Genomic DNA, 25,797 nt, shown 5'->3' with positions numbered 1-25,797 from the left:
TGTTGACTCTGGGGCATGTAGTTGTTTTATTGATTTGGATTTTGCCACGCAACAGAGAATCCCCCTCCAGAACAGGGAATCAAGGTTAAATATCTTCTTAGCCGATGGGTGACGCATTAAGTCAGGAGTAGTAGACCGGCAAACCCCGCCTATTTGCACCACAGAGACCAATCATCATCAGGAGTTTCTGCAACTGGACGCCATTGCATCCCCATTATTTCCAATCATTCTGGGACTTCCGTGGCTGCGGGCCCACAATCCCCAGATTGATTGTAAAACCGGGACCATCCAGTTCCGGTCACCTTACTGCCAGGAACACTGTCACGCCCCGACTTCCTCGGCTCCCCACCCCCTTCTACGTTTAGATGGAGATGCCGAGTTAGTCCAAATTATTCCCCCGGCCTATCATGACTTCTTAGATGTCTTTAGTAAGCGGGGGCAGACATTCTTCCTCCCCACCAGACCTATGACTGTCCCATTGACCTTCTGCCCGGATCTGAGATCCCGTTTGGACGGATATTTCCTTTGTCAGAACGGGAACTGGGGGTACTCAAGGAGTACATAGATGAAAACCTACAGAAGGGGTTCATTCAGCCCTCCAGTTCGCCAGTCGGTGCTGGAATCTTTTTCGTGGAGAAGAAAGACAAGTCCTTAAGACCATGCATAGACTACTGTGACTTAAATAAAATTACGGTTAAGAACGGCTATCCCCTCCCTTTGGTCCCAGAGCTTTTTCAGAGGTTAAAGTCAGCGGTACTGTTTACTAAGTTAGACTTGAGGGGCACGTATAACCTGGTCCGCATTAGAGAGGGGGATGAGTGGAAGACCGCGTTTTGTACTCGATTTGGGCACTTCGAGTACCTCGTTATGCCTATCGGACTTTGTAACGCCCCAGCCACATTCCAGCACTTCATCAATGACGTGTTTAGAGACTACCTGGACATTTTTGTTGTCGTCTACTTAGACGATATTCTAATTTTCTCGCCTTCCCTGGAGTCCCATAGGGGTCATGTTAGAAGTGTGTTGGAGCGTCTATGCCAACATGGGTTGTACGCTAAGGTGACAAATGCAGTTTTGAGCAGCACAGTATTGCATTTCTGGGGCTGATTATCTCCACCACGGGGGTTGCGATGGATCCTCAAAACGTTTCGGCAATTCTTGAATGGCCGGTGCCCACGGACAAAAAGGGCGTACAACGCTTCATTGGGTTTGCAAATTTCTATCGGAAATTTATCAGGAACTTCTCAGGCCTTGTGTCCCCCATCACCCAGCTTACCAAACAAGGGGTACGTTTTCGGTGGACGCCATAGTCCGCATTCGAGACCCTGAAGAAACTGTTCACTACAGCCCCCATTCTGAGATATCCTGATTCCTCGCTTCCCTATATCCTGGAGGTCGATGCGTCTGAGAACGCGGTAGGGGCCATCCTGTCCCAGAGGAAAGGGACCAAGGAGCTCATGCACCCAGTGGCATTCTTTTCTAGGAAACTTACAACTTAAAGAAATTACGATATCGGTGACCGGGAACTCTTGGCCATTAAAACGGCACTAGAGGAATGGAGGTATCTACTGGAGGGGGCCACACATCCAATACTAATCTTTATGGACCACAAGAATTTGGAATACTTGAGGACAGCCAAACGCCTGAGACCACGCCAAGCTAGATGGGCACTTTTCTTTTCCAGATTCGTGTTCCACATCACGTATAGGCCCGGGTCCAAGAACACCAAACCGGACGCCCTCTCCCGTATGTTTGAGGATCCAGAAGAAACCACTAAACCCGACACGATTCTGTCCCCTGGGAACTTTCTTGCCCTCCAAACGGAGCTCCGCTCTAGGCTTCAGTCTGCAACCGTGGAAATGGCAAGCCCACCCGAGGTTTCTCTACAGAACAAGGAGGGTGTCAGGAATGGACTTGCCAATAGTGGTGGGACTCACCTGCCTTGTGGGCTGCAGTACCAAGGCTGGCCAGTGGGTACTCTCAGCAATCAGAGACTCACCCCTGCAGTCAGCCAAAACACCTGAAGCTGATTGCAGGGGTTGTATTTAAGGAATGGCCAAACTCACAGTCAGGGCCTTGGTGTGTGTTTTTCCATGGGCCCCTGTATCTTGTAACCTGCATTCCTGTTCCTGCCTGACTTGTTGCCGACCCTGCCTGATCCTGACCTCTGCTGACTTCTCCTGTTTGATCCCTGGCTTGTAGCCCTGACCATTCTCTGCCTGACCCCCTGTACCTACCTGTCCGTTAGTTGCTGTACCCGGCTCGTGACCTGACTACTCTCCGCCTGCTCGTCCTGTACCTACCTGCCCGATAGTTATCGACCCGGCCTGCCTGACTATGTTGTGCTCTATATGTGTATGTACCTGTGTATCTATATCAGTTTGGGTTTGTTTCACCTTGTTGTATGTATTTGTGTTAGCTTGGGGTTTGGTGCACTGCGTTTATATTTGTATTGTTAGTCTTAATAAATTGTCTTATTTATACCATATCTGAAGCCTGCGTTTCCCTGTGTCAGTACACACACCTCTGGTCATACCCGGAGCCCTGACAGAGGGTCTCCTTTGGAAGGAAGGGGCGAGTTGTGGTACCCGAGGAAGTCCGAACTTCAGTTCTAGGATATTGTCATGATCACCCATTAGCGGGCCATTTTGGAATCACCAAGACCCTAGAGTTGCTCCAGCGCACCTTCTGGTGGCCGAGCATGGTCACAGATTGTGAACAGTATGTAAAGTCCTGCGCCATCTGTCAGAGGAACAAGCCCACCAGAAGCAAGGCCTGGGGTTTACTACGACCTTTACCTATACCGAGTCGGCCGTGGCAGATGATTGCTATGGATTTCATAGTGGAGCTTCCCCCATCTCAAAACCATTTAGCAATTTTTGTGGTTGTTGATTGTCTATCAAAGATGGCCCATTTCTTGCCACTAAGGGGCATGCCCTCGGCCCTGGAAACAGCGAAGATTTTTGTGCAGGAAATAGTAAGGCTTCATGGGATTCCAGAAGACATCGATTCTGACCGTGGGGCTAGTTTACCTCAAAGTTTTGGAAGGCGTTATGCGAGATTCTGGGTATTCAACTATCATTTTCGTCTGCCTACCACCCACAGACCAATGGGCAGACAGAGAGGACAAATCAGACACTTGAGCAGTACTTGAGATGTTATACATCCTTCCTCCAGGACGATTGGTTGACGCTCTTGCCATTGGCCAAATTCGCGTACAACAAAGCGAATCACTCCGCGACGGGGCAATCCCCATTCTTTGCGAATTATGGGTTCCACCCCACATTCTTGCCTGACATAATTCCTGAAGGTCCAGTTCCTGCCATGCAGGATATGCTGAGTTTTTTTTCTGCCAATAACAAGGTGCTTCAAGAAGCAATCATTAAGGCCCAAGAAGATAGTAAGAGGGCTTTTGACAGGAAAAGAAGAGGGGAACTGATCTTGAAACCAGGGGATCAGGTCTGGCTGGCAACTACCAACTTAAAGTTGTCTTGTCCTTCGAGGAAATTGGGGCCCAAGTTTATGGGCCCATTTCGGGTCAAGCGAAAGATTAACGAGGTGGCATATGAACTTTCGTTACCAGGGACCTGGAAGATTCACCCAGTGTTTCATGTCTCGCTACTAAAGCCAGCAGTACCGGATCCTTTCCCTGATCGAAGATCCAAACCCCTGGAAGCCATAACCATCAACGAACAGGAGGAATTTGATGTAGAATCAATCTTGGATTGCAGGAAGAGGGGCAGCCAGACACATTTCCTGATAAAATGGAAGGGCTACGGCCCTGAGGAAAATTCCTGGGAGCCGGCTCAAAATGTTCACGCCCCTAGACTTGTCCGAGAGTTCCATCGTAGCCACCCACGGAGGAGAGATCAGTTGGGCACCCGGAGGATGCCCATGGGGGGGGGGCAATGTCAGGGACCATCGCAACGCATGGGTCTGCACATGCGTAGGTGTCTGTCAAGACATGCAGGTAGCAGGGCACTAGGACCCAGGCGCGCCCATCACCTATGACGGTGCTGGGCAGGCAATAGGACCTAGGCTGCGCCTGTCAGGTGCAGGGCGGGCTACTTAAACCAGCCCCGCACAGACACAAGTTTCCGTATGGTCTGATCTTGTTCCTGTATTCCCGTTGTTTGAGATTCGTTGCTGACCTGCCTGGACCTGACCCCTGCTGACTTCTCCTGCTCTGACCCCTGGCTAAGTTTGACCTCTCTTTTGGATATCCCTACCTGATCTGAACTACTGGTACCGACCCCGACGAGTGACCTGACTATCCTTCTGCCTGCTACCTTGTACTACGCTGACCCCTCTGTTACCGACCTGGCCCGTTTGACCATGCTATTGCTCAGCCATCCATCCAACCTGCACGGATTAGCTGCTATTCTCCAGACCTGTCTGGCTCTTCACGTCAGGCTCTCTACCTGTCATTACCTCTGGTGATTCTTCTACCTCAGGTGGGTGTACTCAGGGGCCGCGACCTGGTCACTGTCCGTTCCAAGCCCATCCCCACAATCAGGGGCTCTGGTGAACAAGCGGACTGGGGCTTAGACTCCGCGCCCCGGGGGAATCCTGTCCTGTGGACTGCTAGAGTACACCAGGTGGTCCATAACAAGCTGACTGGAAATTATGCTGTTTAAGGCTATTCCATTTGCTCAGTTTTTCTCCAGTCCATTACAAATGAATATGAAAAGGAAGGTTCAGTGTCTGGATTGCTATATGTCCCTTGCTCCTAGTTGGTCATGACCATTAGACTGGTGGATGGTTGCTCAGAACTGGGACAGGGGGAAGTATTTCCTTCTAATAGTCTGGTGGCTAATATCTATCAATGCCAGTATGTTGGGTTGGGGAACCATTTTGCAATCTACCTCTGTACAGGGATCTTGGTCTCTTCAGGAAATGCGTTTTTCCCACCAATATTCTGGAGCTTTGGGTTGTTCGGTTTGCACTGGATCACTGGATGAACCAGTTGCGGGGTCTCCTAGTAAAAGTTCAGTCCAGCAAAGCCACAGTGGTGGCATGTATCATTCAATAAGACAGCACTAGGGTCAGGCTGCCCAAGAAAAGGTGAGTCATATTCTCACATCCAGGTTCAAAGATAAGGTAGACTTAATGAACTTAGCGGTTGACGACCCTTGAGAATTTTCAGGCAGCCCAGACTGTCTGTCTCAGGGGGCGTCTTGTGCCTTGTTTTCAAATTGCTCAGTGATGGCCTGGCTATTGAGGCCAGGTGCTGAATGATAGGGGTGTCTCTCGGCCAGTCTCTACTCTGTTGAAGACAGGAAACCAACATCCAGCAGGGTTTTCTATATGACTTGGAAGTCTTGGTCATGGTGTAAAGACAGGCTTGTTTATAGTGCAAAAAACTAAAACACCTAGTGGTGAATAAATACCACCAAATTAAAGCTCTATTTGTGTGAAACAAATTATAAAAATTGCATATGGGTACAGCGTTGCATGACTGCGCAATTGTCATTCAAATTGCAACAGCGCTGAAAATTGGCCTGGGCAGGAAGGGGGTATAAGTGCCCAGTGGGCAAGTGGTTAATGTGGCTGGGCTGTGATAAAACATTGGGTTATGTACTGAAGTACATGTTCTATCTAGACTTACATAAAATCCTATCCTGAGGAGATAGGGTTGTTTGATGTGGGCCATATGTAAATCTTAGATGCCAACACTGGGGAATCTTTTCAGAACTGCATGTCATATTGTAACACACATCTCCTTGGGTAACATTCAACGTTTTTATACTAGTCAGCGTCCAGCGTTTAAATGAACCTGGACAATTCAGACAGTACTCATACAATGAAATAAATGGTACACCATTCATTCTTACATCAGTATCATTAGTCATTACTCTTAAAATGTCCAACAAAACTGAGGTTGGAGTGGGAATGCCTATCAAACATGTTGTTAAAATATCAGTAGGATTAAGCATATCTGACAGGCAGAAATTGGAAACATTCATCACTCTCCTTCCCATATAATCCGAGACATTTTCCGGTTGCTTTAATAGTTCTCGTGCATGTCTGTGTTGGGGCAAGGAGTCAGTCTTTTGGGGCTGAGGGCAAAGGTACATCAAGTCCTGCTGGTGATAACATGTACTAATCACCCAAATTGGGAGAAACACTATCACTGTAAGACAACCTATTAAAAAGAAGATTTTCCAAGAGGTTTGTGGATGCAAACGTATGGACATCTTGATTAGTCTCGGTCCATCTACCTTCTAGTGGAACTGTATCGCCTGCTTCTCTTTCTAACACTTCTGCTTCTGGGTGTTCGTCACCTGCTTCACCCACTGTTGTAGTCAACACCTCATGTGGAAGAGAATCTTCTTTACCCTTGACGCATGGATCCAGGCCTAAGAATCCGCGGTCAGAACTGCTGTACGTGTCACAGCTGTTATCACTGTGGGCTCCCCATAAGGTGGGTCTAGGACCTTGTGCTTATGTAGGGCTTTAACAATCACCTGGTCTCCAGGCTTGAACGGATGTGTTGGTTTCTGTGAGGGAAGTGTAAAACAAAGAGATACATCACTGTAGGTGCCATTCTAAAGCCTTATGATTCAACACGTATGCTTCTTGGATCAGCTCTAAATCACCAGGCATAATCACCAGTGGACCTTTGGTCTATGGGGTAGGAAATGGTCTGCCTATTAAAATTTCAAAAGGTGACAATTTAGTTGTTTTGTTTGGTGTCATCCTGATTTCAGCCAACACTGCGGGCAAATAAGTCTCCCACTTTACAAATGTACCTCCAGTAGCTTTCCTCAACTTCTCCTTAATCGTCCTGTTCATCCTCTCTACCTTTCCTGAACTTAAATCAAGGATGGTGTAATATTGCATTGTGCAGGGAATAGAGGTCACCAATGACAATACATCTGGGAAAATAGGGGCCACTGGTACTACAAGAGCATTAACTGCCCTCAAATCTTTAGCAAATCTGTATGAACCATCAGGCTTTTTAACAGGATTAACTGGGGTATTGTAAGGTGATATCACAGGTGTCAAAATTCCCTCTTTTAAAAATATTTCAATCATGGGTTGGATGCCTTCCAACTTTTCCTTGGCCAAAGGGTACATCCAACTTATCCCTTGCCCATACTTTGGGATTTACCTCCTCCAATTCCTCTATAGCAACAAAGCAATATGGGGATTCCATGTGAACACCTCCTTCAGGGCTTACCGTAATGACACTTTCTAACTTTCCCAATAAATCTCTGCCTAACAAATTCACCGGGCAATTTGGAATGGCCCTAACAGAATGATTTACAATGTGATCTAATCCATAGAGATTGTTCACCTCTAACAGTGGAGTTTCCCAAGTTCTGATTAAACCCCAGTTATTACCATAGAAGGTTCACACTCTAGTACAGCACCCTTGTAACACGCTGACCTTAAACACGAATGGGTAGCTCTCGAATCAATTACAAAAGATAACATCACAACTCCTACTGAAAGAGATATAGAGGGTTGTGCAGTGTATTCAGAAGAGAGCTGGGGAAGCATGAGGGGAACATCTTCTGGGCAACCCTATTGTTGTTGATTTTGCCATTGGAGGGGAGATTTCACGGCAGTTTGTGCAGCGGGAATGAAGAGAGGTACTTGTGGTTAAAGAGATTGTGAAGACATATATATATATATTCTGATTCTGTGGTGTCACATTTGGGCACTGATTTCTCCAATGTCCAGGCTGGCCACAGGAAAAACATCGGTCATTCGTGGGATTAAAAACTCTAATTCTTCCCCCTCTACCCCTCCCCCTGGAGTTGCTCTTAAACTGTCCCATCTGATCTCTCGGTCTGGCATTTCTAGGATCACAATGCTGTAATCCTTAGAAATTGTACTTGCTTTAGGAAAATTAAAACAGCCCGCTGAATCTTTCTCCATTACTCTGGATTCAAATGTTTTATCATCCATGTTTGTCCACTCCAACACTAACTGTTTGATCAGTAGTGAAATCTCCGGTCTCAACCCCTGCATAACTGCCTGCATATATATATATATATATATATATATATATATATATATATATAATTCCTAATTCCAGCATTGTCAAATCTAATCCTGCATTTTCTTTCCAGACCTTCTTAAATCTTTTTAGGCACTCCTTAGCTGATTCCTTACTGCCCTGCTTACAAGAAACTGCTGTAGCTAGTAGCTGTTTATCTTTCCATAACCTCCGCCTTTCTTCAGTTAAGTCCTCCACATCTGTTCCTGTCCTGTGGCAGTTCTCGACCTGTAGTCTGCAGCCAGTTTAAGTGGCTGATGATGCTCATAAATAGTAGGCACGTTGGCCCAAACCCAACCTGATTCCATATCATATCCCAAAATTCCATGGATGATTATCCTCATGTCCTGTTGTGAACATTGTCGTCCCTGAGTTGCTCTTTTCAAGTAGTTAATGGCAGCAGTGGGGTTCTTCTGAAGATCAGGACAACCCTTTATAATGCCATTAACTTCAGTCATTTTCATTGGCTTTATCACCACATTGGTTCTCACAATGATGTAGGGGTAAGCTTGGGATGCTCCCTCGTTATCTCCTGCATCTTTTCTGGACCTCAAATGATACCTACCGAATTCTTCTGAATTATCCTGCCAACCCACCTCTCCATCTCCCGTTGAATCTTCTGACTCCTCACTTGCTGCGTCTTTCTCCTGTACTGTCTGCTCTTTTACCATTGATGTCTGTGTAGCAGCCTCCTTGTATAAGAGAATTCAGAAGGAATCACACGTTCTGCAGTCGGTCCTCCCTTTCCCTCCCCTATTGTAAAATCTGGGCATTCTGCCAAGCTCATGACTCATCCACTTCACAGCAAAGGGCTCTCAGAAAAGGACGCTGGGAAGGGGAGGAAGCAGGAAGTGAAGGGTAGAACAGGGAGACACGAGGCTGGAGAAAAGACAGGGACACGTGGAGCCCGTCCAAGGAGAGGAGGAGGCACTACAGCACTCAGCGCGGATAGTGGGACCCTGCTGTGTGTTCGGAGTCTGGTGAGCTGTCCCACTGGGAGAGAGTAAGACACACCATTTAAACTTTGCATATAGACTGGGACATCCGCACCCCACTGCTGGGATCTCACCCATCCGGGGCCCTGTGCAAGCCACAGATCCCCCTGCCTGCTTTGTCCCTCACCACCAGTGTAATTGAGACTGTCTGCCCCGGGGACTGACACATACTGGGAGATTGCATCTGGCGACTGCTCCTGGTCTTGGGGTGCTTTGTGTTGCTTCTAGACACTGAGGTTGGATCTGCTCAGCCCAGAAACCTAGTGAAATCTGATGTAACCCACACCAGCTGGAACTCCAAAGAAGCCTTCAGCTGCTATTTACTTCATTGTAAGGACTAAACGTGCACCAACTAGAGCTCCACCGTTACAAGGACTGAAGTGGGGGAATCTGGCTTAGTAGCTTTATTAGAGGTACCTCTTTATTGCATTCTGTTCTGACTCTGAGGTGATTTTTGGCTAACGCCCCTCAGAAGCAGAATCATACACCGGTGTGGGTAATACATTTCATTGATAGAGCATAAGTAAGTTTATTTGTTTGATATCAGTTGTATTCTGCTTAAAGTGCGGCTCTGCCATCCGGAGATTCTTGGCTGTGAAGCCCTCTAGTGGCAGACCAAATTTACATTGCACAAAGAAGAAAAGTAAGTTTTGAAGTTGAAAGGGGAACCCCACCCCTCTAAACTGCATTTCATTCTCCATAAAATTGTTCTCGTTTCATTTAACCCTGTGTCTGCAGATTTCTTGGTGGTGTATTTGCTATTCATTACCAGTTGTGCCAGAGGGATTGAGTTTGCTTAGGGTTGGATCTATTGAGCGCAGGACCCATAATATATTCCAGCTTGTCCCAAGGGGCAGTGCTACATCTGTCTGCCTGATCTCATTGCCTTTCCTACTACCTTGCCTTTTTTACCTTTTTTCTTTCTTGGTCCTGGGCGACAGAGCAGCCACAGTTTGCTGCATCTGGTCTAATGTCTTTTCCAATGCAACTTTTGTTTCTTTCCACGCTTTATTTATTTCTCCTACTGATAAACTTGAACCTGACTTTTCTTCTGAAAAATCCTGCCCCTCACCACCGATCATTGCCAAACAGCCTCCTTCATCAGTGGTAGATGGCAGGGGCTCTTGGGCTGGGGCAGAGTGTAATTCATGTTTTCTCCAACTATGTGACAACAAATATTCCTCATCCTTAGGGAGCTGAGGATACAGTTGAATATAATCAGGAAGAGCAGTGGCAGGTGTCAACAAAGTGTAATAAAAAGGGCTATTACTCTGTTTAGCTACTGAGGCAGAAGGGAGTGGTGTCGGGCACTTATATCCTGGGGCATACTTCAACCAATTCAATGCACCCCCTCTCATATATTTCATATCCCACTCAGAATCTGGACCAAAATAGGGAAATGCAGTTTTGTCCCCTAAACATAGCCCCTTTATCATATCCATGTGAAAATCATCATTGTCCCCATCTCTGGAAAAAGGGCTGGCACTACCCATGGTTGAACTCCACCCCGCCAGGCTGTCCACCCATGAGACAACATAATAATCATCCCAAGGTGACACTCGGGCAACATATTCTTTACATGTCTCATTAGCTTGTAGTTGGGATTTTTGTAGAGCTGATCCATCTTCCTTAGTTAATTTTTTAAACAGCTTTCTTTCTCTTAATACTTTACGTGGTGGCTTAGGAGGTTCTGGGTACTTCCCCTTACCTTGGGAGTTACCCATCGTCACTGCAAAGTAAAGAAACAATATTATGTGAGCTGGCCTATTTGTTTTTTTTCCCAGTGATTACTCTTTGCGCAGGGTGAAGCTGTACTAAACTCACATAGAGCTCCGACAAAATTCTTCTCAACTGCACAAGTGCTTCAAGGCTTAAAATCACCTGGACAGATACACCCCTATGCTGACTCCTTCAGACTGCCACCGTGCTTTCACCTATCCCAGGTCAACGGAGAAATCTCCTCGCTGAGTAGATGGTGCGTCTCAAGGTAAGGGGAAGTACCCAGATCACCCTAAGCCACCGCGTACAGTATTAAGAGAAAGAAAAAATTAACTAAGAAAATGGATCAACTCTAACCCTTTCTCTGCCCCTGTACGAAAGACCTCCAAAAATTAATGCTAATAAATAGAGGACAGCCAGCTAAATCTGTGACCCTTTGAGAGCAGTCACAGTGTTTCTAGGTAAAAGATTAGAGATTGATAGAAGCTGGAAAGATACTTGGTCTCACCTGTCCTTGTGTGAAGGTTTTACAGGTACCACACCCCTATTGGAACAATGAGAAAAATAAACCCTAGTAGGAGAAAATAATGGGGCTTTTAAGGTACCATACCATTATAAGTATAAAGATGCATAATCATAAACAATATTAAATAAAATAGAGCATATTTTATTATGACATTATAAAAAAAAAACCACAAGAAAGACAGATGCCAATGTAGGCACATACATAATGAATTAACAAAAATATAAAGAAATAATAGTGGGCAAAGACTCTGACTTGGGACGTAAAAACGTCACGGGCAAGAGTCCTAAAACCCTATTGATATCATCATCAAACTGGTGAAGCGATTACAGACATGAAAGGTCTGAAAAATGTTGGTAATTAGTGGAAATATCTAAATTCATATAAACTACCCAAATGATAGATCATTCGGTGTAATTTGAGAAGGGTGGCAATTCCACTAGAAACCAGAAAATGCTTTTCCATAAAATTGAATCCAAAACTGGATAATCAATCAAAAGAGCTGACGCGTTTCGTGGGATGTGACCGACTTCTTCAGGGAAAGTGGAAAAACGGAACAACAATGCCTACAGTGAAATCAAAAATATACAACCTATTAACAATGAAAATACAGATAAAGCATAACAATATACACAAAATTATACAAAAGCAATAAATGAAAAAAAGAGGCAGCCAATTACCAGTCGATGATAGCACTCTGTTCAATAGCAGCACCTAGTGTACATGAAGATCAGTGGTGATTGGATACAAAAAGTGAGATTTTCTGAGCACCGGGGAGGGAGCCACCAGTCCATTATTTAAGGTCCTGTGACCCTCTATGCACCAAGGACTACACTTATGATCAGACTACTTCCCCGTTCACTTGAGTCAGGGAAGGCTCCCTTTTACACCTAAATGTTGTTCCTGGAGACTGAATGACAACTTATTAACAAATACGCTGTGCATTCAGGCCATTACACAAGCGATTTGGGACTTTTCACTGAACCATGTCTCTGACCCAACACCCCCCCCCCCTTTAACCCAAAGGGAGGAGCTGAAATGCGTTCTTAGGGACTCATAAATGCACTCTTGATTCTATCACTTTATTTGAACTCTTAAATGCGAGACGTGACCACTTGTGTCTCTTTGCGGATCAATCACTCATAGCCAGAGACAAGGTGTATAATTTTTTTTAACTCGCAGGCCAACAAATGTGGTTGTCGTCTGGCACGGGTCATTCACCCCAGTCAACCTCGACAATAGATCTCACATATACTGTTGCAGACGAATGTTAAACTTTACAATGAAGTGATAGCCTCTGACTTTTGCCAATACAATGCTCAACTATACAACCTCACACAATCAGACTCACAACACCCCCCCTAGATCCAGACATAATTTGTACTCTTATTATTCAAGAAACTGCACTACCAACCCTCTCGCAAAAGGGCTCTGCAGACTCAGATTCGCCACTGACCAAGCCAGAGTTCCTGGGTGCAATTAAAGGCCTTAAAGTAGGAAAATGTCCAGGCCCTGATGGGTTCACCCCACGGTTTTATAAGACCCTCGAACCACTCCTCAAACCACTACTGGCCAAAAGCATTTTAGTCAATTAATGATTCTCATCTTCCATCACCTCACCTTCTGCAAGCCCAAATCATGGTCCTGCCCAAACATCATTTTGTAGCAGCTATAGACCAATTTCACTGCTGAAAGTAGATTTAAAGTTGTTTGCCAAAGTATTAGCCAACCGCCTCTCACCTCTACTCCCAGGTCTCATACATACATGTCCCTGAGCATGAAGCCAGGGACAACAATACCACTAAAACCATACACATAATATCCTTTGCACAACACAAAATCCCTGCATGTCTCCTTTCCTTCAGTGCAGAAAAGGCCTTTGACCCAGTTGGGTCCTTCCTCTGCCAGTCCCTAGCACAAGTAGGTATGGGTCCCAAGATGCTTTTCCAGATCATGTCACTGTATTCCTCTTCATCCATGACCGTCTTAGTTAATGGCCTCATGTCGGACTCTTTTTCCAGTACTAATGGCACCTCGATTAATGGCATTCAGACCCCATCTACACACTGTAAACTTTCCCTTTACGCAGATGATTTACTCATCTACGTTACCCAACCTCATATCAGCATCCCCACTATCTTGGCTAAAATACAACAATTCAGCTCTCTCAGTAATTTCAAACTAACTTGGCAAAAACCAAAGCACTTAACATCACCCACCCAGGTTCTGTCCTGTTGTTTACACAAACTAATTTCCCATTCCTCTGGCAACACAGATCCATCACTTATCTAGGGACTACTCTCCCCTTTTGCTTAGTGGACCTCTATGCCTTGAACTATAGTCCTCTACTCACCAAGATTCACAGATCATTAGAAATGTGGCAAACTATGAAAATCCCTTGGTTTGGCAGGCTAAACATACTAAAAACGAATATTATCCCTTAATTATTATACATATTTCAAACTATCCCTATTCTTCCGCACTCTTCGCTCCTTAGCGATCAATTTTATCTGGCTTCACAGAAATGTCCCGTTTGAATTACAGGACGCTCTGTAAACCTAAATTGTCTACTGGAATTTGGCTTCCGGATTTTGAATTGTACCATACTTCTGCATTGCTTTCTTGCATACTGGATTGGTTTCCGCAACCTTTCAGGAAAGCTTCCATAATGATCAAGCAAGACATGGCACCGGTGGACCTGAGGGCTCTACCTTGGCATCACCACAACTTATTCCATACCTTCTCCATATATTCCCCATTATCAGTAGCCACCATACATAAATGGTACTGTCGAGGTGGTCCATATGCTCTCTCTACAGATCCGAGCCCACTTTCCCCATGGTTTTACAACCCCTTGCTCCTTGAAGCGCAATGTGTGTCCGCTTTTGAGACATACAGTTGGTAAGAATGGCCCTTGGCCAGGTCTTTTGTATATTTGACAACTGGGTCATTTGTTTTTCATTCATCCAAGGAGGCATGTTTGCTAAAATGGAAACACCATTTTTTGACATTCAGCTGGTCTCTCCACACTTCCAGTTCAGTTAACAGGTCTCTTACTGAATTGGAAAACCTATGTCTACTTTCCGAACCACCCCGCCACACAGTCGCCACTGTTTATAAATCTATATTACAATCTACTCAAGGGAACCTCACAACCTTTACAAGAATGTAGTGTGGAGATCTGGGGAGAGAGTTCACCCCCCTGAGGAATGGCATAAAGCCCTTACTTATACACATAAATCCTCTATATCCTGATATGCACAGGAAAAAAGTAATATCTAGGTGGTATAAAGAACCTGCCAACCTCCACCGTATTTTCCCTTCGGCCTCGGAGGACTGTTGGTGTTGCCTCAATAGACAAGGTAAATTTTTGCACATCTGGTGGGAGTGCACCCGGGTAAGGCCATTTTGGAATGCTATCTTTCAAATTTAAAGCAATATCTATGATGAGTCTCTCACCCTATCCCCCTCCATAGCACTCTTATCGATACTCCCAGGCTCTATAAAATCCCAAAAGAACTGCTTCCTAAGGTTCTTATGGCAGGTCATTAACTGATCTCCAGATTCTGGAAATCCAAGTCCATTCCCCCTTAACACAATGGGTAGACACTATTAAGGATATCATGTTGATGGAGGAGATGCAGGCACAATAAGCAAATTCCTGGGATAAATTTAATACCCTGTGGTGTAGCTGGATACACTATTCAGCTTCTGAATTGTTTAAAAACCCTATCCTGCATTGAATGCCTTGAGATTTACCAGTATGGGGACTCCTTTTATAAATCTTTTTTCTGCAGTTGAGTACTGCACACCTTCCTTTCAAACTTTACTTGAGGCACCATTGCACACCCGAGCATCCTTGGGTGAGTTTGCCTCCCCACCCCATTAACCATAATGCTGTCTTTCTCCCTATGGTTCAAGCCATATGGGTTTTGAATTAAAAGTGGATGGACCATCCTATCGCCCAATCTATTCTATATATTCTCTTCTCTCCTTTTCCTCTGTCCTACTTTTTCTTTCCCCTTCTTGCATCCCCTCCCTCTTCCCCCTTATTTGCATGTTATATTCATTGGATTCCAATATACATTTTCAATGGATTCATTACACCTCATAGTCCACTCTCCTGTTACCACTGGTAGAACACACCACTGGTTTCCAGGCCCATGTCTTTACTATTGACCATTACATTTATGAATCATATTGTCTATGGATAGGATTGACTACATGCGTTGTACTGGAACCTTTAATACTTTTGTATCTTACGCTTTTTACTGGATTATTGTTCATCTTCAATAGATATATATTCAACCTAAAATTGTATATGGTTAATTTGATTTCTTACTTTCCAGAAATTTCTGTCAGTGACATGAGTGATGGATTTATTATAATTCATGTATCTCCAGAAGACAATAAGCAAAAGGTAAGAGGAAACGAATAATAATCACCTTTATAGGGGTGGAACTCTCCCACAATGGAACCTCCCCGTAGAGGCAATTATTCTGGGAATGGATGATTTTCAGAATCAGTGTCCTTTCCAGATGCAAGTCCTTAAAATGTGGAACTGTTCCTGGAATCCAAAGAGTGTTGTCAGCCACAATTTGTGACACAATAAGAAATATCTTCACTGGTGCAACACAAATAAACTTTCACCCATATAAAACGTAATTGTTGGGCAAAAAATTATTTTAGGCCAAATCTAATCTGATTGAGAATTACTGTCCATATGTTCAACTTACATTGTTTGATTGCTTCTATTGATTCCCACATGATGCAGAAGTTTTTCTTGGAGAACAAGCATTTGGATCAGAAGAACTTGTCATCTGCATGCATAGAGGGGATAACAACAGTCACACACATGCAGGGGCTAAAACATCTAATGTAGTTTACAATTAGAATGAATTGAATGAACATTTACATTGGTTAATCCTTGTACACACATTCATTCCAGATTGCTGTACTAACTAAGGGAGGCCATGCATGGAGCGAATTTCTTTCCTGCAACCACGATTCGCTCGATTTCCCCATCAACACCGTGTTGGTGGGGGAATCCCTCCCACAGAGTCAGTGATTATTGCTATAATAATCACATGCCATTGGCTGTGAGCTTTGATCAGATGCTGGTTTTCCAGTATGTCTTTTCGACAAAAGCCAGTCCTTAGACTGACTTCTGTTCGGAAGAACAGCTGTACACATGGTCCGAATGTCAGCCAGCTCCTATTGAACTGGTCGATATTCGGACCTTGTGTACCCAGTCTAAATTTTCCAGGCCTGTAGGATAGTGTTGTTTAACCACCTTCTGCCCGCCATATACTAATATGATGGACGCAAAGTGGTTCTCTCGTTCTGGGAGGACGTCATATGACGTCCTCCCATTCTCACAGCGCATGCGCAGCTCAGGGAGCGCGCAGCGCGGCGATCGACGCTGCACTGTGCCTCGGACACAGTGGATCACCGATCAGGGAAAGAGCCGAAGATGTCGCTTGGTCATGTGATCAGCTGTGACCAATCACAGCTGATCACATGTAAACAGGGAAATGCCGGCTATTGGCATTTCTCTCCTCTCGGGCTGTCACGCTGACAGTTCGAGAGGAGAACCGGTAATCGGCTTTCCGCGGAGGGGGACATGTACACTGATCATCAGGGCACTGATGATCAGTGTGCCCTGATGATCACTGTAGCCCCAGCAGCGCCACCTGTCAGTGTCCATCAGTGCCTTGTGTCAGTGCTCATCAGTGCCTCGTGCCAGTGCCCATCAGTGCCACATCAATGCCACATATCACTGCCTACCAGTGCTCATCAATGCCACATATCAGTGCCCATCTGAGCTGCCTTTCAGTGCCACCTATCAGTGCTGCCAATCAGTGCTACCTATCAGTGCCATGTATCAGTGCTGCCTATCAGTGCCACCTATCAGTGCTACCTATCAGTGCCATGTATCAGTGCTGCCTTTCAGTGCCCATCAGTGCTGCCTGTCAATGCCCATCAGTGCCACCCACCAGTGCCTGCTCATCAGTGCCCATCAGTGCCACCTATCAGTGTCCATCAGTGCCGCCTATCAGTGCCGATCACTGTAGCCTCATTAGCGCATATCAATGAAGAAGAAACATCACTTATTTACAAAATTTTATAACAAAAATTAAGAAAAAAAATTTTGTTTTCAAAATTTTCAGTGGTTTTTGGTTTAAGAAAAAATAAAAAACCCAGAGATGATTAAATACCATCAAAATAAAACTCTATCTGTCACAAAAAAAGATAAACATTTCATATGGGTACAATGTTGCATGACTGCGCAATTGTCAAAGTGAGACAGCTCTGAAAGCTGGAAATTGGCCTGGGCAGGAAGTGCCCTGTAGGCTAGTGGTTAAGAGCCCTTTCGGCTAAAGTCACACTACTGCAATCTGATTTTGACCCGATTTCCAGTGCGTTTATATAATGCAACCTGGATGTGCTTTGCATTATCTATGGGGCCAAAATCACTGGCAGTTCTGAGACAAGGTCATCAAGTGGCCAGGGAAAAAATGGCAAACTGTGCCCACCCCTCCCTCAACAGGGCTAATAGTGATGTGCTGAGTGAAATGTATGTAATGTTTGTGATGTGTGCTGAAATAGTACCAATAGTTGTGGTACACTGCAGCAAACTGGAGAGTTTAAAACCAACGCACAAATATGGGGCTAGCAGTGGCGAAGAAAAAAAATTTCCCTGTGTTGGTGGTGCCACTAAAAGAAAAAATGTCCTTGTATTAGTGGTGTCACTGAAGGGAAAAAATTCCCGTGTCAGAGGCGTTGCTAAGTTGCTGCTTCAGTGTCAGTGGAAAAAAAATTCTGCTGCATCACTGATGTCAGTTTGAGGAGGACTGTCAGTGGAATAAAAAAGGGAAGGGAAGACCTGATGGGTGCATAGCACTAATGGGGTGGGCTAGGGGGTTCTGAGGGAGAAAGAGGTGCTAAAAGGGCTCTAGGGCTATTATTATTGCCTCTCTGAAATTCATTGCAGATTACTTTTTCAGAGGGCGTTTTACTGACATTGAGGAGGCAATATGTCACCTCTTCGCAGCCTGTTTTAACCTACTATGCTGCAGCTGTGTGCATTCCATGCAGCTGCAGCCTAGACTGTATCCCTGTTCAATATAATTTTTGTTGTGGCCGTGGGGCACAGCATCGCAGCCATGGCATGTGTACAGTGCTGAGCAGCTGCATCTCCTCGTTCAGGTGGGTAGTAAAAATGTGGCTCAACTTACTTTTTTTCCCCCATGTGAATAAACCCTAAGGCCATGTTTACACTTGCGGTTGGAGGAGGTGGAAGTAGTAAAGACAGGGAGTTGGTTCAAGTTTTGTCTGCCTGCCAATTGCTCCTCCTGAGCTGTAAAGGCAGCCAAAAGGGGGCATAAATGTGCTGCAAAAATGATCATTTTTGACAGTCAATACCACCTTCTGAAGGCAACCCATGCAAATGAATGGAGCTGAGCTGCAACTGCCCTGCAACCACATGCAATGCGTGTAGTTTTGGCACAGTGGAGTGGGGTTAAAGCAGGTGGTAACATACCGCCCCTCACCACCACCTGTCAAGTGTCATCTAAAAAGCAATCCACTATGAATTGCTCTTCAGAGGGCCACTGCAAGTGTAAACTATCCCTAAGGCTTTGTTCACACCTATGCAGGTGAGACTGAGTGCTCATGTCTCTGCACAGCACGTTTAGGGGAGCCTATTCATTTTCGTTGGTTGTGCTATGCACAAAACACACAAAAGAAGTGCACGACCCTTTATAAAAATTGTGCTGCACCACTGCCATGCATTTTGGTGCAGGCAAATGAGTGCACACATTAGCAAATGAGTGTACACATCCTTGGGGGTGCCATTAAGAATAATTTTCAAAAGGGCTATATGCTTTTGTGCATTGCAGGAATACACTCAATTTGTGCAATTTTTCGCATGTTCCTGCAATACACAAATGTGAACCTAGCCTAAGAGAGGGAGGAGGCTGAGAGGATCGGAGGAGAGGAGAGGTTTGAGACAGAGTTGTTCCCCTCCCTCCTTCTCTGGTACTCACAGATGACTCAGAGTAACATTGTACCCTCCCAAAGCTTGAAGACAACTTCTCTTTCTTCCACACTCTGATCTTGTGATCTATTACAAGACAAGGGTAGGAAGGAAACATGACAATCTGACCTCACAGAGGTATTGTGACTGAAGTGAGTTCTCAGTCACAATATTGGCTCTCTAAAGCCCCCTGCAGGCTGGAGGGAGGAGAAAACTGAATCCTTCCTCCAGCAGTCGTGGCTGCTGCTCCTTTTGTCAGGAGTGACACTGCAGGCATTCCTGTCAGTAAGGGGCAGGACAAGTGGCCACATTACCAGCACACCGCCCTCAACGTGGCGCCCAGGGCACGTGCCTTTGCCCCCCACCTTGTCCCAACCTTGTATGCTGGGACCACACCAAAGTATCACACCCTGTATGCTGGGATCACACCTGTTCCAAAATCTTGCTGTGCTGAGTTGCATTATTTTGAACGGACGCCATTGAAAGCAATGTGATTTCCATTGTCATGCGATTCTATGTGACTCAATTCACATCTGAAATCGCACAATTGTTAACAGGGCATTATGAGCTTGGAATAGTGAATAGATGGGCTGAACCACTGACTAGGCAGGAAAAAATGTGGGGTTAGAGAGGAGCAAATGGTAGAGGGAGATGTCTACAACAGGGTGTGGCTAAATCTTTTAAACATCATGGTATAGTTTTTCTTCCAAGTTTCACTGGTAGTACTGCCAGCCCTTTTTTCATTGCAGGGAGACGTTATATTACAGTGTGATCATATTTTTGAAGTTGCCACTAAGCTGGTCATGCTGGCTTCTAAGCAAGATGCAATCAAGATAGGTCATGGAAGGTAAAGCATGAGTTAAATTTGTTTCTAATATCTGCCATATATGCTACTTTCTGTAAATCATTCACAAACATTTATTGTATGGACAGCACCTAGGAAGGTATTGTTCATTCTGGTAATATCCTAATGCATTTTTTTCTAGCATGACATTTCAATTCCAAGGCAGCAAAGGGGCTATTGATTTTACATCGGGGACCGAGCCACAGGTGTACAAAGCCAAGAATGGACATCTGACAGTGGTAGGTTTTTCTTTGGAAAACATCAGGAGTCACTAGTTATGTTTAGCAAATGACACCATGCAAACGTTTAAATGGAATACAATGTAGAAGTGAAAATCAGGCACCACAGCTTCTTAAATTAAAAATGCAAATTTATTTCATTCATCACATAAAAAGAGGAATCAATGCCCGTACATATTGAAGTGTTTCAGTCTCCTACAGAGGCCTTAGGCATAATAAAAAAAAAGGAATACATGTGATGTTTTCAGTTTGAAGAAATACATGTGATCCAACAGCAAACAGTATGCTGACATTCTACAATTTGATAATTTAAAATAAATAAGGTTGTAATTTTTGCTGCCCACAGATTGACTGTTAATAAAAATCAGCCTTGTCATATTTTATATAGAGTGTGCAAAGTCTGGTAAAGCTGTTATGTTTTTGTTTTTATGGTAAACTCACTATTGTGATAAACCCAACTGAGGAATTGGTTATGCTACTCTCATGTACAATAGGATGCTCGAGGCTTAGCGGTCTCTTTTTAACTGTTTTTTGACTGACCATTTGTATCTCCTAGATGTTTTAAAACCAGAGTCAACCAAGCAACTAGCTTTTTTTAGAAGGAAATCAGCCTTGACAGCCCTCAAATGTCACTGATTACAGGTTTCCTTCATTGCTGCCTCCTTTGCTGTATATTGTTAATGCAGATTCTGATTCACTGATATTTCTAGACCTTTCAGCACTAAATATTTACAAACTTGTACACTGCATCAATTTCCTATGAAAGATAACAAATGTGTTATTGTATCCATCACATTAGGCAAAATGCTGCTTTTATTTTATTTCCACTAATGTCATTGCAATGTACAATTCTGAGTATATGGTGTTCAAGAACAAAAGGTTAATTTTTATCTGGCTACTAGCTGATGTCCAGTAAATGGGTATATTAAAGATGGCAACTATCTTTAATCTATCTTAATAGCCATCGTTGTCCATTAGATATTAGAACAGTTTATTGTTTATGTTATAATCTGTCAGAAAGGAATGCTAACCATAAAATGTTTAAAGAAGTGGGCAGCACAGGAAGGTGACAAACTAGAGAGGCATATAGAAAAAGAATGAGCAAAATAAACATGAACTTGACAAAATCTTTCACAATATGGCCTCAAAAAGATGTGATATGTACAGTACATAGGTTATCATGAAGAGAACTCTATGCTGAAATTAAGCTGATTTTACCCTTTGTATTTAGGTGTCTCCTAGATTAAAATCCTAATGGGGAAAGTCTGAATCAATAAAAGAATACATTCATCGAATACAGTTATGGGACTTCACAACAAATGAAGGTGCCTTTGAGACATGTTTTTCAAACAATTTCACAGTAATGGAATGATCACAACTGTGTTGTGCATTTTATGCTATCCTCTGAAGGTCTGCTGTCCATTCTCAGCTACTGGTATATCAGTTACAAAAGAAGCTGTTCGTAATGATGTCCATCTATCTGTGATAATTGGACATAGTAGGATGGCCTTTTCACTTGTCCAATGTGAAGAAACTCATCAAATGCTATGTTACCCACTTTGAAATCTTGTTTTTTCTCTGTTTATTTACACACCCATCGGTGGGGTTCCGGCTTTGGTCGGTTGAGGGGAGCTGGTTTGCTGCATTGAGGAGTTCTCTATCATATAATACTCACTGTTTACCTCTCATGTAAGACAGTACCCATGTTGTATTTGCACTTACTGTTTAATTTTACAATGATTACTGTTTAAGTTTGTTCATTTTTCTAGATGCGTTGCTAGCCCCTGAAGAAGCGACTTCAGTTGCGAAACATGTTGGGCGTTCTCTAAACAGCTTGAACATTCCCCTTTTTTTGAAGGAAGTAAATTGTGTATACCATCTCTACCAAACTTCTATTGGAACAGCCTATACATTTTCTGATTGATGGGGGGAAACATGCTGTGATTCAATGTGCAATGCAATTTTAAATACATGCAAGATATGTTTTAGATGTGATATGTTAATAAAGTAACAATTGCTTTTATTCTTTATGTACTGAGATTATGTGCCTAAAAAGTACATTAGCTATTTTTTGACATATTTATCTTTACATACCTGGCAATTGTAGGACAAGATGTTGTGTGTACACTGAATTACCAGACTATTGGTACTATGCTTCTAATTCTGTCTTCCTCCAACAAAATACAGTGTAAACTACAATGGGATTTAAAATAATCTGTGAAAAATTTAGAATTATTCAAAAATTTCCAACAACCATAAAGCAGCCATTTGTGCATGCAAAGGTATTTTTGTCAATAAATTATTTGTACACAGGTTACAAAATAGTAATGCTTATTCTATAAAAAAATGTTTAAACCTCTCAGCCAACTGCAGTATATAAACACATTATGATTAATTTAAGGATTTCATAGTTTGAATGGAATTTCAATTGTTAAAAGATTTCATGTGTATGTTATAAATGCACTGTTGAATTCATTTTTTGCTATTATGATTCTGTGTCTTGTAGAATAATTTGTTATTCCTGTACTCATACCTAATTAAAAGGCACAGTATAAGTACTGAATGAAAAATAAACAAATTAATAAATCCCCTCCTTTATCAGTCAGAAGTGTAAAGGTTTTGGGAACCACAATTGGGCTCAGGGTTGAATGTCTGCTGCTGCTCCTGATTTGAAATGTGGATATATAACCACTTTCACATCATCTGTTTATTGCAGGGCAGTGCTTAACCTTTTACACAAGGAGAACAATAGGGTATACGTCACTATTATGTAAATACAGTCACATTCTAAAAGGCACATTTTGCTTGGCTGAAATATGGGAGAAGTGCAGAAACTTGATGCTTGAGGCCCGTTATCTCTTCACTCCCCCTCACATATTCAAGGCCTAAGTACAAGATCCTCACAGTTCGACGGGAGGGGTTGAGAACATCGCTCTGAACAAACAAGTTAAGGAGGACTGCAAAGCCCAGCAGACAAAATATATACGCACAACATATATATTTAGAAATATGAAAAGGTATAAAAGTAAATATATATATAAAATGTATATTTTAAACAGGAAACCGAATAGGCATTTTACCATACCCATCACAGAAGGAGCAATGTCCAAATATAAGACATTCCTCAAGTCTTCCCAGGAAAGCAGGCAATTCCTCAGTAATTTGAAGAATGGCTCCCTCTTAGAGTGGATTATGGAGTAAAGCATAGAAAGTAAAAATGTCCACATGGCAGGTAGCTTACTGTGTTGGCCATGCAGAAAGTATTCTGTACATAATACTACTGGGCCATCTGCAGCTGTGTATGTTTTTGTTCCATAACCCATGCTAAGAGGAGCATTATTTGAATTATTGTGGAATAGCCTGCTTTTTTGGACAGGGGTAAGAATGAGTTAATAAGGCCTTATGGTCACATTTGGTGACTGATATTGTCATTAGGTCATTGATGTCCTAATCCATGCCCCTTTGTTGCTGCAAGGCAAGAGACTTCACTGAAGACCATTGATTATGGCAGTGGTGGGCAACTGCGGCCCTCCAGCTGTCATGGAAGTACATGTCCCATGAGGCATTGAAAGGCTAACAGTTGCATCATGACTCGCAGAGGCATGATGGGACTTGTAGTTCCACAACAGCTGGAGGGCCACAGTTTGCCCACCCCCGGATTATGGGCATTTCACTGAATATCAGTATAGCAGGGCCCTTCTACCCCTGAGTACCGATGTAAGGAAGGCATCTATGCCAACCGCCAATGAGGTGGAGAAATTAATAGTAAGCTCCAAGGAAACAGGGTCATTTATAGTGTCCACCAAGAAAACAAAGGAATTTACACTCACCACTAGGGATGAAAACCAGAGTTTGAATTGACTCTTTAGAGATTTGGGTTCAATCCAAATGTTTAGGAGGTTCAGCGGGAAATGGTCAACAATCCAAATGACAACTGCTTGGGGATGGTCACGTGGGTTATATAGTTACATAGTTAGTCTGGCCTAAAAAGACAAAAGTCCATCCAGTTCAACCATTAACAAAAAAGTTATAATCCTACACCCACAGTTGATCCAGAGGAAGGCAAAAAAAAACACAGCAAAGCATGAAAAAATTTGCTCCTGCAGGGGAAAAAGTTCCTGCAGGAGCAATTGAATGTTCCCTGGATCAACTTTACCTATAAATGTTAGTATTCAGTTATATTCCGTGGATCCAAGAAAGAATCCAGGCCTTTTTTAAAGCAATCCACTGAGCTGTTCGTAAAAAAGCTTTTGAGTTAAAATATAATTACGCTTTGTTTTCTTTTCCACTATATCTCAAAGTTGTTTGCGGGCTAGGTCAAGTTCGTGCGCAGAACCGACAGCCTGAGAACGCTTATTTAGACATTCCAGTTTCCGTACTCTTTGAAGTATGGAGGTAAAGGACGCTTGAGCCCTACGTTTCCGAGAGGCAGATATGGAAAGCAAGAGTCCACGAATCACACATTTGTGTCCTGCCCACTGAGTGAGGGGAGTCGTATCCGAGGACGAGTTTTCCTTAAAATAATTGGTTAGAGACTCGAGTATTTGACTGACAATAGCTAAGTCTGTGAGGAGAAATGGGTCTAGTCTCCACGTTTTAGAAGTAGGAGGGGCATCGTGAAGCTGCAAGGTCATCGTAATGGGATGGTGGTCAGATAGAATCATTGGTTCAATGGAGGCTGACTTCAACATATGTAAGTCGTTTTGCGACAGAAATAGGTAATCAATTCTGGAGTGATGTTTGTGCGGTGCTGAGAAAAATGTGTAGTCTTTATCAGAGGGATGAAGTGTATGCCATGTATCGTGGAGAAGAAGGTCATTCAATTCGATTTTAATCTGTTTAAGTGCTCGGTAGGGTTTCGATGAGAAGCCTGTCAAAGTATCTACTAAGGGATTCAGTGCCACATTAAAATCACCTCCAAGAATCAAGATACCCGATTGGAATGCTGCTAGCGTTTTGGAGATTTTGCGGAAAAAACTCACTTGCGCTGTATTGGGGCTATAAATGTTCGCTAGAGTAAGCGGTTTGTTGTGTAAGGTGCCTTTAAGAAAGAGGAATCAAAATAGGCAATCAAAATAGAAACCCCTTTTGCTTTTACCTCCGTGTTAACTGAATGGTATGCTGTGGGATAGTTAGCATTAGCAAACTTGGGGGTGTGGTCAGCACGAAAATGGGTTTCTTGCACGAAAAGCACATCTGCCCGTAGACTTTTCATGTATGTTAGAAGTTGAGAACGTTTCTCCAGGATATTTAAGCCTCTTGCACTAAGAGATGCCACCGTGAGCGTATGAAGAGTTTGTGCAGGTGTGCGTGTAACGGCATTTTGTTTGAAGAAAGAAAAAAAAACAAAGGGGGAGGTTGGGAGAAGGATCGAGGTAGAGAAAAGAGATAGAAATGAAATAGAGGAAAGAAGAAAGGTGCAGAGAGAATG

General features: G+C 43.6%; 1 protein-coding gene across 1 annotated transcript in view; it reads left to right on the top strand.

The window, feature by feature from the left end:
* The window catches only part of MYO1H (myosin IH), a 142,034-nt gene extending 119,645 nt beyond the window's left edge, over nucleotides 1-22,389 (top strand). The window contains exons 29-32 of the mRNA XM_089675765.1: nucleotides 15,595-15,665; nucleotides 20,033-20,130; nucleotides 20,270-20,366; nucleotides 21,598-22,389. Coding sequence (XP_089531891.1) covers nucleotides 15,595-15,665; nucleotides 20,033-20,130; nucleotides 20,270-20,366; nucleotides 21,598-21,621 — 290 coding nt within the window. The 3' untranslated portion in view covers nucleotides 21,622-22,389. The remainder of the gene's footprint in view (nucleotides 1-15,594; nucleotides 15,666-20,032; nucleotides 20,131-20,269; nucleotides 20,367-21,597) is intronic.
* Nucleotides 22,390-25,797: the final 3,408 nt, after the last annotated feature.

This window comes from Staurois parvus, unplaced genomic scaffold (genome assembly GCF_062004578.1).
Source record: "Staurois parvus isolate SC_StPar_1 unplaced genomic scaffold, SC_StPar_1.0 ptg000158l, whole genome shotgun sequence".
In the NCBI taxonomy this organism is placed as follows: domain Eukaryota; kingdom Metazoa; phylum Chordata; class Amphibia; order Anura; family Ranidae; genus Staurois; species Staurois parvus.
Note: the sequence above shows the minus strand (reverse complement) of the source record. Positions and strands in the feature narration are given on the sequence as shown.